Here is a 14,609-nt window from a genome sequence, read left to right on the forward strand (position 1 = left end):
AAGCTTGTGTAAGAGCAACCTCCAGAGTAGCCTCTCAACTCTATTTGAACTCTCTCTGCCATGGATACTTTATTAATTACACTTCTTTTCCCCCTTTTGGTCAGGATATAATTGTTGATCCCATAGTGCCAGGTCTGGATTCATCCTTGGGAGTCCTCTCCCACGTCGCTGGGGAGACTTTCACCCCTGGTTGTCTTGTCCCACATGGGGGGAGGGCAACGATTTCACTTGCACAGTTGGGCTTAGAGAGACTGAGGCCACATCTGAGCAACAAAAGAGGTCCCCCTTAAGTAACTCTTAGGCATGCCTATAGGTAGTCTGAGCTTCTATGCTACCTACGTAAGCTTCACAAGAGCTTACGTAAGCCTCATGATGGAGGGCATGGCCTATTGATTTGGGTGTCCCTAAATTTGACACAGTATCAGGGGCTTCCCCGATGATAAGGTTTCATAGTTCCATATGAACATCCATCAGGGGACGTTGCCAATACTTTTTGATTAATGTACTCTGGGATGTATCCAGGCATTACAATGATCTGTACAGGATTAAAGGACCTCTTGATTATTGTGTGCTCTCTGTGCTTCAATTGTTCAAATGAGTTATACAGATAAATTGAATTTGATTATGCACTACAGAAAATTTCAGTTCCAGATCAAATAAACCTTTCTTCCATTGGTCAAAGAGTATGTGTGGTTCCAAAATACAGACACTGTCTTCTTTACCCCTGTGTCTGAATTGCTTTAACTCCAACCTGTTCAGCTTTGTTCTTATCTCTAAGTATCAGGTTATATATAAAACAGCCTCTTAAAATCCAGAAATATTAATCACCACTCCCAACTTAATGTGTCTGCTCTAAAAGCTTAAAATCTAGGCCCGTATTTTCTTACAAGCATTTTCTAAAGGTGACCAAACCATTGTTGTTCTTTTGTTTCTGGCTTATTTTTTCTCACCAAATGTCTCACATGTTCATTCACATCGTTGCATGCCTCACGACATTGTTCCTTTTTGTAGCAGCACAACCTTTGTTCTAAGTATACACCATCTTTCGCCAGTCTCCTTCTCCGTCAGTGCATCCTTCAGCCACCTGCATTCATCAGGTGTCAAGTAGACGGCCCCAAGTTCACAGTCCATCAACATTCTCAATTTTAGATAATTTCATTGTTCCCAAGAGAAAGAAAACCAATAAACACACCCTTCCCAAGTAGGAAATCTAAACCTCCTCTTAACTTTCTCCCATTCTCTTTTCATTTTCTTTATTTTGAAGCCCACAAGTTTTTAATTTGATGAAATACAATTTATCTATTTTTTTCTTGTTATGTATGCTTTTGGTGTTAAAAATACCATTGTCTAATTCAAGATCATGAAGATTTACCTTTTTTCTTCTAAGAGGTTTGTGGTTTCAGCTCCTACATTTAGTTTTATGATTCATTTTGAGTTAATTTTTGTATATCATGAGAGATAGGAGTCCAACTTCATACTTTTTTTGTGTGGTCATTCAGTTATCCCAACAGTGCTGAAAGACTATTCTTTTCCCCATTGAACTGCATTGATGCTCTGAAAGTAATTTTAAAAGAGGGGTTTCAAACGTGTCAGATTATTTTAGTAATTCGTATCTTCTTAAGGTGATTGCTTTGTAGAGTCATACTTTTCGTATTTGTATATGACATTACTTTACGTGGCAGTTCAGTTACTTTATACTCGTTAATATTGCCCCTCCTCTCCCAGTTCAGGCCTAAGTAATGTACACTTTGGGGGATAAAGTTAATGGTTCCTTTTCTTTAAGACTACTGACTGTCGTTTTAAAGAAAGCATCAATTGTTTTATTTTTTTATTTTTTTGCATGGGCAGGCACCGGGAATCGAACCCGGGTCTCCGGCATGGCAGGTGAGAATTCTGCCACTGAGCCACGATCACACCACCCTCAGTTATTAACTTGAAGAAGTACAAAAGGACGTTGTGATAACAGAACCATCCTTTTCTTTTAAATTAAAATAGTTAGAATATGTAAATGACATTAAAATGATATAAAATTTTCTAATTATGGAAGTTAGTTTTATTTAACTTTCTTTTGTTTGAACTAATTTGTCATATACTTCATAGCCACTGAAGAAAGGGGAGAAGGAAAAGAAAAAAAGCAATTTGGAACTCTTCAAAGAAGAATTAAAACAGTAAGTTTTATTGCATGGAAAATAACTCTCTTAGGAATACTGAGCTGATATAGATGCAGAATTGAAGAACTTAGTACACCAGTTTATTACCACCTTTACTATGAGGTTGTTTTAGATATTGTGATGTTTTGTGAGGTATGTTTTGAAAATGAATTAACATTTAGTCCAGTGCCTAAATGCTCTCATTACATGAATTCACTTTCATTGATTTATCTAATATCTGGAGTCCTGTTTGCAGTGGAAACAATGTACTTACTTGGGGAAGGCTTACCTAAGAAACAACAAAATCAGTGTTTTTAACTTTTTTCTCAGAATTTCTTTCTCAGCTTAAAAGTGAGCTTTGTATTCTATTGTTAGTATGATATATCAGAAATTTATTCCTGGCTCTGTTAGAGCTGAGGGATTATGTAATCTAGGTTGTCAGTACTGGCATTTGATTACTCACAAATATCTTTTTTTTTTTTTTATTAATTAAAAAAAGAATTAACAAAACAATTAGAAATCATTCGAATCTACATGTACAATCAGTAATTCTTAATAACATCACATAGTTGCATATTCATCATTTCTTAGTACATTTGCATCGATTTACAAAAAGAAATAAAAAGACAACAGAATAAGAATTAAAATAATAATAGAAAGAAAAAAAAAACAAAAACAAAAAACCTATACCTCACATGCAGCTTCATTCAGTGTTTTAACATAATTGCATTACAATTGGGTAGTATTGTGCTGTCCATTTCTGAGTTTTTATATCCAGTCCTGTTGTACAGTCTGTATCCCTTCAGCTCCAATTATCCCTTCTCTTTTTTTTTTTTTTAATTAACGGAAAAAAAGAAATTAACCCAACATTTAGAGATCATACCATTCTACATATGCAATCATTAATTCTTAACATCATCACATAGATGCATGATCATCATTTCTTTGATTACTCACAAATATCTTAAGTGATTTAGAAATGGCACCTCGAGAAGTTCTTTTCTTACTGAGTGTAAATAAGCAAACTTTGGCTCACTATAAGTGATTTTAAATATTTTCAACAGAATTCAAGAAGAGCGTGATGAGAGACATAAAACTAAAGGCAGGTTAAGCCGATTTGAGCCACCTCAGTCAGATTCTGACGGTCAGCGTCGTTCTAGTAAGTGACATTTATTTTAATATTTATATTTGAGGTTAATTATTCTGCAAACTAAGAATTGTTTTCGTTTCCCTCTCTTAAAGTGGATGCGCCATCAAGAAGAAATAGATCATCTGGTGGTAATACAGTTTTTTTATTTTTTTAGTTAATAGAAATTTTCCAGACTTTGTATTTTGCCAATTATAATATTTTTTCTCTCTCTCTTTATCCTAGTTCTTGATGATTATGCACCTGGCTCACACGATGTAGGAGATCCAAGTACTACTAATTTATACCTTGGAAATATTAATCCACAGGTAATAAAAATGTAGGGTGAACATTGGCTCATATTTCCTTTTGGAAGAAAACTGCTTCAGCAATCAATAAATAAAGTCAAGTATCTGAAGTTGGAATATTTGGTGGAACTAAATAGGTCCTAAAATTATTATAAACTTCAAATTTACTGGTATGGGCCAGATTATTTTGCTATAAATTCTTAAAGGTTTGCTTCTTTTTTCAGTAACTGGACTGTATTCTGAATTTGACATGTTTTTCTAGATGCTGATTTTATTATACTTGTAGTTATCAAGTCATAATCTGACTGATGCCAGAGAATAATTATTTACCACTTTCTGGTGTGCAGCTTGCTTCCTTATGGGTTCCTCTATTTTTTCTGCTCAGAATAGCAAACTCTAGTATTTGTGGTTTTTGTCTTTTATATTTTAATTAATTTCTTTCCTCCTGTAGTGTTGCCAGTTGTGTTAAGCAGATACAGTGTTTGTTACATATGTTTTGCTCTTTTTAAAAATTGCCTTTATTTTGAGCCTTTATTGAATGTGTGCCATGTTCTGTTTTCTCTTCATTTGACTACTGTGAGAGTTGGCTGCTGGAAAAAGAGAAACCAGTTAGGTCCCCTTTTTTCCTTTTATTTCCAAAAGTATTTGCTTAACTTTAATGTGCTAAGGACTCCTGCCTAAAGAATGTTGCTAAGTCCCTAAGTAGGTCCCTATTAGAGAACCAGCTTATTTAGGTCCAGGAATGGCGAAGGTGAAAGTTTGCTTTTGATTTCTCCAGCCACTTGGCCACCTTATCCCTGGTCACCTTTGTAAGTAAAACAAGATTTGTGAATGCCCCATTAGGGCAGAATTTTACCTGTAAGGAGTTCCTTATACTTGAATGGAAAATTGTAGCATTAATGCTTCTGTTCATTTTACAAAAAAATGCTTTGTTTTCTGTACATTTTTTTTTTTTGCACATACCAACAAACCTTTTCTTTTTTATAGATGAATGAAGAAATGCTATGCCAAGAATTTGGAAGATTTGGACCATTAGCTAGTGTCAAAATTATGTGGCCTAGAACTGATGAAGAAAGAGCAAGAGAGAGAAATTGTGGTTTTGTGGCCTTTATGAATAGGAGAGATGCTGAAAGAGCTTTAAAAAATTTAAATGGTAATTTTATTTATTATCTGTTTAAAGAATTCAGCCCTTTTTTTGTTTCTTAAAAGTATTTAAATATATATGTATTTTTTCTTAAAAGTATTTATAAAACACTAGGGAAAACGTGGGCTGGAAACGCAAAGGATGAAAATGAAAATTAAGTCACCAGAAATCTTTTCTTTTCTTTTGAGAGTTGTAAAATGACGCTTCTTTTCTTGTAGGAAAGATGATTATGTCCTTTGAAATGAAATTAGGTTGGGGTAAAGCTGTACCTATTCCCCCACATCCAATATACATTCCGCCTTCCATGATGGAGCACACGCTTCCCCCGCCTCCGTCAGGACTGCCTTTTAATGCGCAGCCTAGAGAGCGACTAAAGAACCCCAATGCTCCCATGTTACCGCCACCCAAAAACAAGGAGGATTTTGAGAAGGTAATTTAAAAAGTGTACATAGGGACGCATCTAATTTGTAAATACTAAATCTGTGGTAGTATTTCTTTTCAACAATTTTATAGAAAATGTGTGTGTAATTCTGTTTGGCAACTTTTAAATAAATAGATGTGTTCCCTGCCTTAGCCCATGGAAACCCTATATTTAAATAATAGGTCATATTTGTATTTGTGGCTATCATTCCTTTTTTGACCACTTGTTAAGTTTTTTTCCTTTGTCCAGTATTATATCCAGGTATGATTAAGTGCAGTATCTAAATTTACTTTGTTCTGAGAAAGTGATACTTTATATTTGGTTATGGGACTTTTCAATTAGAATGATCTAACTTTTCGATTAGTATGACCTAAATAGTTAAACTGTTTGGATGGCAGCTAGCTAACTTAGTCCTCAAGGTCTGAGGTATTAGAATATTTGAGAGCATATGTGGTTTTTAAAAAACAGTTAACTACTCTAGTAAAAGCAAAGGGTGAGTATTTATTTTTATTAAACATAAACCAACTTAATTTCAAGTTGTAAGAATTTGTTGGTTCTATTATGAATTAATTACACTTAAAATGACAGGGCTGGTTTTAAAGGCTTGGGAACAAAGTAGCAAAACTGTATGGTCAGAGACAAACAGTTAATTTATTTCACAAATTAAAATCTTTATCTGATAATTCTCAGTGTAGTACCTATTTCAGTGCATTGATGTGCATTCTGGCAGGAATGTTCTGAATCTTTGCATTTGGTGAACAGTTATTGTTCACTGGACACATCCATTTGCATATATGTAATTGCTTAGTGTATAATTACTTCAAATGCAGTGATTGCCTGCAAAACTTGTGATTAGATGTGTAGTATTTTCAATGCATATGTATATTTTTGCTTGTTACTTGTTAACAATACTCACATATTCTATGTTTATTATCTGATGTGACTTCATATACAGACTCTGTCGCAAGCCATAGTCAAAGTGGTTATCCCAACAGAAAGGTACATGTTTTTTTCTTTATTATTACTGATCTAAATATAGACAATATCCCCTTCTGAATTTAAAAAAAAGTGGTGTTGAGGAAAAGGTAGTATCTTGACTGAGCAATGGTTCCTTCCCAGTACTTTTTTGGGGGGATGTGTGGAATTTAACTAACCAGTATAATTTGCAATTTTGTGTCATTATCTTTTTTGTTTTTGTTGTTATCAGCGTAGGGAATTTTGTAGCTTTAGTAGTTAGACTATGTTTAATAGATTTAATCTGGAATTTTTAGTAAAATAATAGTAGACTATTGTGATGGGAAAATAGGTGTTTTAAATATATCATAAATTCTAGATAGTGTTACAACTTGACCCAAGCTGTTGTTATTTTTTCTTGATGCCTGAATTAGCCACATTTAATATACAACCTTGGTTTGAGTTTTCCTTACTGAAGAAATAGCTTTTGCTTTTTTTTCCTAATTGATTTTATGAAGAAATTCCTATTATTTTCATGAACACTGAACATACTAGAAAGTTTTTTCATCACAACAAACATGTTTGGAATTCTTTTATTTTCCTTTCTCTTTTTCTTTTTCAACATAATGATAAAGTGGAGGAATTTGTGCTCTAGGTATGCTCTTGCTCAGTCAAGCTAAGCCTTTTCCCAAACACAGGAACACAACACTGGTTGAATAATAAATGAACACAAAAGAATACCAAATTCTCTTTGACATTGGCCTTGGTGAGCAACACCAGCTGAACTGTCTGCGGCAGCGGGGGACCAGGAAAACATCATGGGATGGATTGGGAAAGTATACAGTTTTTGACCAGACATTGGTACGATCGACTCCAATAAATGTGGTTTTATTATAACTGAGAGACAATTTTTTTTGTTGTTGTTGCCCAGAATAAGATAATTACCAATTTAAAATAATGCACTTTAAACTATATCATCTTTTTGTACTACACTGTTTCATTCTGATATAAAAGTCACCATTTTTTTAAATAAGAAATTATACACATTTTTTTAAATAAGAAATTATTAGGGAAAAGGTGTGATTACAGTTCTTTAATAATTCAAGTTAGCAACAGTTAATTGTCAGATTTTGATTTTAAGTAATCATATGAAACATTTAAATTTTAAATTTTCTAAAAATAGATTTTATCAGCGTTACAAGCCTGTTTAAAACTATAGTGGGAGTTTTTTTTCCACTGATAAAGCATTGAGAGGAAAGTATTTTTGAGTATTCAAAAAGCATATGTCCAGTAATATCTTTACATGTGGCTCAGCTTATTTCTAAACAAAATTTTAGTTGAGTAACATTTTGCTGAAGTTTTGATCATCATTAGTATGAGTCCTTTGTTTTAAATCTGATAAACCATTTTTCATCTATCTTGAAAGTTGATGTTGAAGTCAAGTTGCTTTTGACTTACTTCATGCAAGTTTCTGGATGTATAGCATTTGTCCATCTAGTAATTGGTTTTATATATCATAATAATTACAGAAAATTTCCCTTAGCTTTAAATTGGTTCATACCAATGAGAGCTTTGGAACTGAATCATAACTTTACATGATCTCCTTTCCTTTAAATAATATGGATGCTGAGACTATTCTCATTTGGATTTCTAGAACTGCATGTTTGCAGAGCAATGAATAGTTTTGGGAACAAAAAATAATTTTTAGATTAAAAATTAAGTGATGCTTTTGGTCTTTGTTTTAACAATTTGAGGTTGAAGTAATAGTTTTAAATGTGTAATTTCCCTTTTGTAAAGATTAAAACCTTCATACTATTTTTTGGCCGCCTTTAGGCTTAAATTAATTTTTTTTACTGTGAGAGATTTTAGTGTCCACTTACGTAGGTTTGTCTGAAAACAGAGGAAATGATCAAAATCACCTTGAGATAAATTATTTTGTTGTTCATGTGCTTCATGAAGCAGGGCATTTTAGGGCCAAAAAAAATCTGTCTTTGTCTACAACTCTATATATTTCTATTTTAGCAGTTATATGAACTGAATTTGAGCTGGGAATGCTAAAGGTATAATTTAGTGTGTGCCTTGTATCAAGAGCCAGTATCCTTTTGCTTTTCCCAACTGTTATTTGCCAACTCTTTATTCTGGGAGACTAGTGAAATGACAAATCAAAAGCAGCTTATTATAAAGCTGAGTCATTTTTGCCTGACAACCATAATCAAATTCTAAAATTGCATTTGTAGTGTAATAAGGTATCACATGATTTTAGGACCCAACTTGAGATTTTTGAGATATAGGCTTTCTGTAAACCCAATCAATAAAATGACCAGACTTAAAAAGTTACTCACATGTATTTATTTTTGGCTTGAATATTAGAACATAATTGTTATTGAAAATGGAAAGGCATCCCACCATGTCCAATTTGCAATATTTTGGACAGAGTAGGACTCCATGAGATTTTGGCACTGTAATTGCTTCATTGACTCCTAATATACAGGCAGAATTATATACTTCATGAATTGTGTGAACTAGTTTGAAGTGTGGTCCAAAGGGATGTTGCCTCCTTCAAGGTCAGATTCAATAAAAACTCCATCTGGTTTATTTGTACCAGAAAAGCACAGGAGTTGGATGGATATTTTATTAAATTAGGCCTTAAGCTTGCTAAATAGTTTTGTATTTTTAAAAAATATAGTTATGGTTATAACATTTCACTACCACTACAAAGTTGTTGGTTTAGGATTAATTTCTTTTAAAACAGATAGTGTGTAAGTTTGTAGATGACTTACGAGAACATCTAAGGTCTAAGTTACTGATTTTATGTATTTGCAGCTTTCCCCATTAGTTGTGATTCATAATGCAGTGTTTTGCAATTGGAAAATAAATTTAAGTGGCATTTAAGAGAATTAAGTCTTTATTACTATGAGGCTGTGTTGTGGTTTCCCACCCTCTTTTCCCCTTTCCTCCCCCTTCCATTCCCGTACCCCCACCAACCCATTCCCTCTTAATGCACAAGGCTTAACATATGCTCCAGATTACTTTGTTTGGTATAAAATTCTGTACTAGTCAGCAGCATAATCTTTTCCTGCACAATTGTAGTAACTTAGATCAAGTGTAGTTTTATATAGTGGTAGGTCTGAATCCATTTTCTTTAACTGTGTTGTTGTTGTAGGAATTTGCTCGCCCTGATACATCGAATGATAGAATTTGTTGTACGTGAAGGGCCAATGTTTGAAGCTATGATTATGAACAGAGAAATCAACAATCCTATGTTCAGGTATGCTTTTTAAAACTCCTTTTAACTTATTTTTGGAATTAAAAAGTATTTCCAAGATAAAGTTCTAAAAGTATGGGATTATTTTTTTTGTAATGGGATGAGAAAGCAGTTTCAGTAATTTGACTAGAATGTGCTTGGGCTTACTTTCCATTGGATTTTGATTTAATTAGCTAAATAGCATTGTTTTTAGCACTCTAGGACAGAAATATTTTTTATTATGTTTTTCAATGAAAGAGTCTTTTATAAATGAGATATAATAGAATAAGTGAGATTCAAAAGAAATTGCTTATCTAATGAAGTGATATGGTATCTAAGAAATTAACACTTTTTACTTAAGTGGTTTAAAATTACTGCTTTTGAAATTGTATGTTGGGAAGATCCATTGCCAGAATATCTGATACAAGTTTTCATTAAAAGTGATTCTAAGACTCAGCAAGGTGAATGATGCCCTTTTGAGTATTAAGGCAGTTGGGGCCTGGGAGGGGTGGTGGTTGGTGTGCCAGGTAGTAGTAGGTGAGGATTTCTCTTCAGTAGTCTTTGCTTTCAGTTTTATTTAAAACTAAATAGATATATAGCATTTCACAGTTGTGTGTGTTTACTTGAGGATAGCTCTTCATTAAAGAATGTGCTGTTTAATGTGTTTTTCTTTTTTTTGCTTTTAGGTTCTTATTTGAAAACCAGACACCAGCCCATGTTTACTATAGGTGGAAACTTTATTCGATTCTGCAGGCAAGTAAAATCGATTACTTTGTTAAGTTTGATTTCCAGTTGTGTTAGACCTTTCTAACCTCTCTGGGCTTCCCCCCCCCCCTTTCTGGGCTTTTAATAGGGAGATTCTCCAACTAAGTGGCGGACTGAAGATTTTCGTATGTTCAAAAATGGATCCTTTTGGAGGCCACCACCGTTAAATCCATACCTGCATGGCATGTCAGAAGAGCAAGAAACAGAAGCTTTTGTAGAGGAGCCTAGTAAAAAGGGAGCACTTAAGGAAGAGTAAGATGTTTTTCTTTTCTGAGATAAATTCACAAATGTGTTTATTCTTAACAGTGGTCTTGCTTAGATGTTAACTCTAAAATAAAATGGGTTTTCACTTGTGAATGTTTAAAATAGTAACATTTTTTATCATGTGCCTTGTCTTTTTGAAGTCATCTTGGCTAATATAGCTGTGTATATGGAATTGACCTCAGATACTTCTTGATGAAATTAGTGATGATCTCTTTAGCATGGTTAACTTCTTTCTCTAGTTCTGGAATATTTCCAATTCTTCCAGGAATTGTCTAGGAACCCTTAGAATTCTTGCCTCTCTGAATGCAACATAAAGAGGAACAGTTACTCTGTGACTGGTGACATCAGATGGTTGGCTATGCAAGCCTTTCTCTAGTTTGCCGTGGTGTGGTGAGCTGTTAGATGACCACTATGGAAGTATCTTATATTGTTCTCAGTGGAAACTATACAGTACAGAGTTAGCCTGTTTTAAGAAGCAGAAACGAATTTAACTATTAAAGTTCGGGGGAAGTCCTGTATACCACATGGGGAAAAAAAGGCTGACAGATTTTTAGCAGATACTTAGCTGTATAGTCTGTAAATCTTAATACTTATATTGGGTGCATTGTTTGTGGGAACATTTGCTAGTGGAGGACTATGGTAATTGTTTGAGAGTGTGTTTGTTTCTGAAGACATGTTTTTTTACTCCTTTAGTCTAGGGTTTGCAAATTCAGCCCACAGAGGCCAAATTTAACTATTGCCTCTTTTTGTAAATAAGGTTTTACTGGAACATAGCCATGGCCCATTCATTCCTTTCCATATGGTCTATTGCTGTTTTGGCACTAAAACAGCAGAGTTGAGTAGTTATCACAGAGACCATAAAATATTTTGACCTTGCAAAGCCTAAAATATTTACTTTCTGCCCTTTACAGAAAAAGTTGACTAACCTCTGTTTTAGCTTGCCCTCATCCTGTATTGAAGTCCTTAAAGAATAGACACACTTCCTTCAAAGAAGGAAAGTAAAAAAAACATGAAGGCTCTTCAGTGTAATGGGATGATAGGATTGGGGCACTCTCAGAGACTCTTGAAACAGTGCCCATTATTTTAAATTTTCTTCATTTATAAGCTGAAAATCACTAGTATTGTTTATTAATTCCAGGAAGAGTTATTTTTGGATCATTTTTCCCCATATAACTTCTGCAAAAATATTGTAACAGTTTTAGGATATGTAACACAAATCAGACTTAATATAATTGAGAATTATTTTATCTGAGTAAGGAAATTAGTTCATAAGCAGAAGATATAATAGCATTTGACATTTTTTTCTGTAAATATTCATAAGTTAAAAAATTGTATTCAGACAGAGGGACAAATTAGAAGAAATATTGCGGGGATTAACTCCAAGGAAAAATGATATTGGAGATGCAATGGTTTTCTGTCTTAATAATGCTGAAGCTGCAGAAGAAATAGTGGACTGCATTACGGAGTCACTGTCCATCTTAAAGACACCTCTTCCTAAAAAGGTATGAGAATGATTTTCCTTTATAAACATTTAAAAGGAAAGTCATGGAGATGATAGTTGACTTAATTTTGGATTGGAATTTGTTGACTTGACTGAGGAAATCTTTCCTATGCTGTCTTATCCTTCTGTCTAGGAAACTTAAGTTCATTGACACACAGGTTATCAACAGGTTGAAATAGAAATGGGCTACAAATTTATCCCTGCTAAAACCATGGTTTGCAGTACTGCTGACTTTTCTTAACGCTTCTAATTATTAGATATTACTAAAATATAGCTAAAGGGCAGACTTATGCCACTTATTCCAAGAACTGACAATACAGTTTTTTTCTAGATCTGTATTGATTTGCTAAATATACTTCCTAGCCATTTTTTAATTGGTTTTGTGTTATCTTTTGGTATTACAGATTGCCAGATTATATCTGGTTTCTGATGTTTTGTACAATTCTTCAGCCAAAGTTGCCAATGCCTCGTATTATAGAAAATTGTAAGTATGACCATTTAAGCTGATACCCCTGAAATAAAATACCTAAGAATGAATAGTTTAGGAAAGGAGGGTTGTTTTGTTAATTAATACCCACCCCCTGCCCCAGTAATAAGAAGTAATTTGAATTTCTTCTTGGTTTGTGGGATTTTCAAAAGAATGTACATTCATTTAACTGGACTACTGCAAGCTAAATTATTAGAGTGTTTTGAAATTTTCTATTTCATACCAGTTCTTGATTAATTATTGACAGTAGGATAAATAAGTAGAGTTTAAAAATAACTTTGTTTTTATTGCATATCTTTTAAAAATTAACCAGAAGAACACAGATAATGGCAAACACAAAGGAAGAAACCAGAGACATAATAACAGCTATGTATGGGATCTGTGTTCTCTTCTGATCATCATTATTAATTGCTAGTATTTTTCAAGGCAATAGGAAATTACGTTAGTGTACTAGATTAATATATAACTCTTCCTTGGTTGCCCAGAGTGCTTTTTTGTTTAATTTATGCCTTAGTCTCAGGGAAGCTGTAAGTTAGGAATTGGCTATGTCTTGTCTAGAGCTCTGAAAGGAAATTTGAAGGCCTGTGTCCTAGTTAGTTTTGCTCTGCCATTTGTTTCTTTGCCTTGAACAAGTTACCTAATGCTTCTAGTTTCTTTTCTTTTTAATACAACAAAGAAGTTGGGCTGATGATTCTTGAATATCCTTTATGTAAAATTCTTTGATAATAAAGGAAACTTTCTTAAAACTCTTTTAGGGAAATTTGCAGGAATTCAACTAGGATTTTAAGTTGTAAACACCTATTTGTTGACTTTTTTAAAAACATGATTATTTTATAACTATTTTAAGTCTAGGGGAATTTTTACTCACCTAGTATAGTGGATAGGAACTTTTAAACAAATTTGGCTTAAAGAATATATTATTTGAATTTCAGTTTTGAAACAAAATTATGTCAGATATTTTCAGACCTCAACGCTACCTATCGTACAATTCAAGGCCATTTACAGTCTGAAAACTTTAAGGTAGGTGCATTATTTTAATGTTCTTATCCTAGTGGTTTAAATAGTGGTGGGAAGGGGAAAGCATTGGAGGACTAGAAAGGAACGTCAGACAAAACAAAGACATAACTTTAAAACTTGAATGTTTTAGAAAATACTGTTTTAAAATTCATTACTTTACCATTGGTGTCAAAATATGTTAGACATGTTAAACTATATTGACTATTGGTATTTTGTCTGTTGTTTATTTTTCATTTTATTTAAGTGTTTTAAATGCTAGCTTTCTGTTTTAACAGAATACATTCAGAAGATCACTTGTTTTGTAATGGAATATACAGTTTGACTGGATTAGGGAACATGTGTTCTAAGTTATTCATGTTTAGAAGACGTTTTGTTTAGGGCATTTTTTTAGCTTGGGAAGATGCCCATGACCCCACCAGTTAGGGCATTCAAACAACTCCATTTTATTTATTTTTTGCCTTAAATTTTGATAAGTGAGAACTTACAGAAAAGTTTAGAAAAGGGCCTGAGAAAGTGTTAACCAGAATTAGAAAGTAATTCAGTTCACCGGACCATAAGAGCGTCAGGTCAAAACTTGGCTACTTTGATTTTCAAGTTACATAATTTTGTATGCTCGTGTTTCCCAGAATGTGATCTTAGGTATTTCAGTAGTGGTAAGGGAGTTAATGGTATAGGTTAAGAACAACAATTACTGTTTCTTTTTCATTATATCTATTTTTAGGTTACTTGATTTCTTTTAATGTAAGGTGGCATTGATTTTCTTTAAATTATGGTGGTGATACAAGTTTTAATAAGAATTCCAGTTTAAAGGAAGATTCAGTGAATTGTAATGGTAGTTCTCATGAACTTAAGTTTGAGACATATTTCCCTGCAGTGTTAATTTATTGTCTTATTTCCTACTTAGCAACGGGTAATGACCTGCTTTAGAGCCTGGGAAGACTGGGCAATTTATCCAGAACCCTTTTTGATCAAGCTACAAAATATTTTCCTAGGACTTGTAAATATTATTGAAGAAAAGGAAACAGAGGTAGGCACTAAGTATACTTGTCTGATTGTTTTAAAAATTCATTTGGGGGAGATGCTGTAGAGGTGTGATATGTAAGAGATGCAAGTAACATTTTGTTGTAAAAACAGACAAACCTGTTTACCACCAAATAGTGGATTTTTGTTGGTAGAATTGCTGGTGCCCAGGAATCGAAATTATATTTAACAGTGATTCTCTGTTTAA

At 33.4% G+C, this 14,609-nt stretch overlaps 1 protein-coding gene across 3 annotated transcripts in view; it reads left to right on the plus strand.

The window, feature by feature from the left end:
- The window catches only part of U2SURP (U2 snRNP associated SURP domain containing), a 45,505-nt gene that overhangs the window by 14,494 nt on the left and 16,402 nt on the right, over positions 1-14,609 (plus strand). Inside the window, exons 7-20 of one of the 3 annotated variants that reach the window (XM_077130318.1) lie at positions 2,101-2,168; positions 3,215-3,309; positions 3,393-3,428; positions 3,523-3,605; positions 4,572-4,737; positions 4,947-5,158; positions 6,105-6,148; positions 9,267-9,371; positions 10,034-10,100; positions 10,201-10,364; positions 11,716-11,878; positions 12,282-12,361; positions 13,297-13,384; positions 14,286-14,408. In XM_077130318.1, the coding sequence (XP_076986433.1) occupies positions 2,101-2,168; positions 3,215-3,309; positions 3,393-3,428; positions 3,523-3,605; positions 4,572-4,737; positions 4,947-5,158; positions 6,105-6,148; positions 9,267-9,371; positions 10,034-10,100; positions 10,201-10,364; positions 11,716-11,878; positions 12,282-12,361; positions 13,297-13,384; positions 14,286-14,408 (1,494 nt within the window). Of the gene's footprint in view, positions 1-2,100; positions 2,169-3,214; positions 3,310-3,392; positions 3,429-3,522; positions 3,606-4,571; positions 4,738-4,946; positions 5,159-6,104; positions 6,149-9,266; positions 9,372-10,033; positions 10,101-10,200; positions 10,365-11,715; positions 11,879-12,281; positions 12,362-13,296; positions 13,385-14,285; positions 14,409-14,609 lie in introns of those variants that run through there. The other 2 variants (XM_077130319.1, XM_077130320.1) reach the window with 2 other exon arrangements.

This window comes from Tamandua tetradactyla, chromosome 15, assembly GCF_023851605.1.
Source record: "Tamandua tetradactyla isolate mTamTet1 chromosome 15, mTamTet1.pri, whole genome shotgun sequence".
Taxonomy (NCBI): domain Eukaryota; kingdom Metazoa; phylum Chordata; class Mammalia; order Pilosa; family Myrmecophagidae; genus Tamandua; species Tamandua tetradactyla.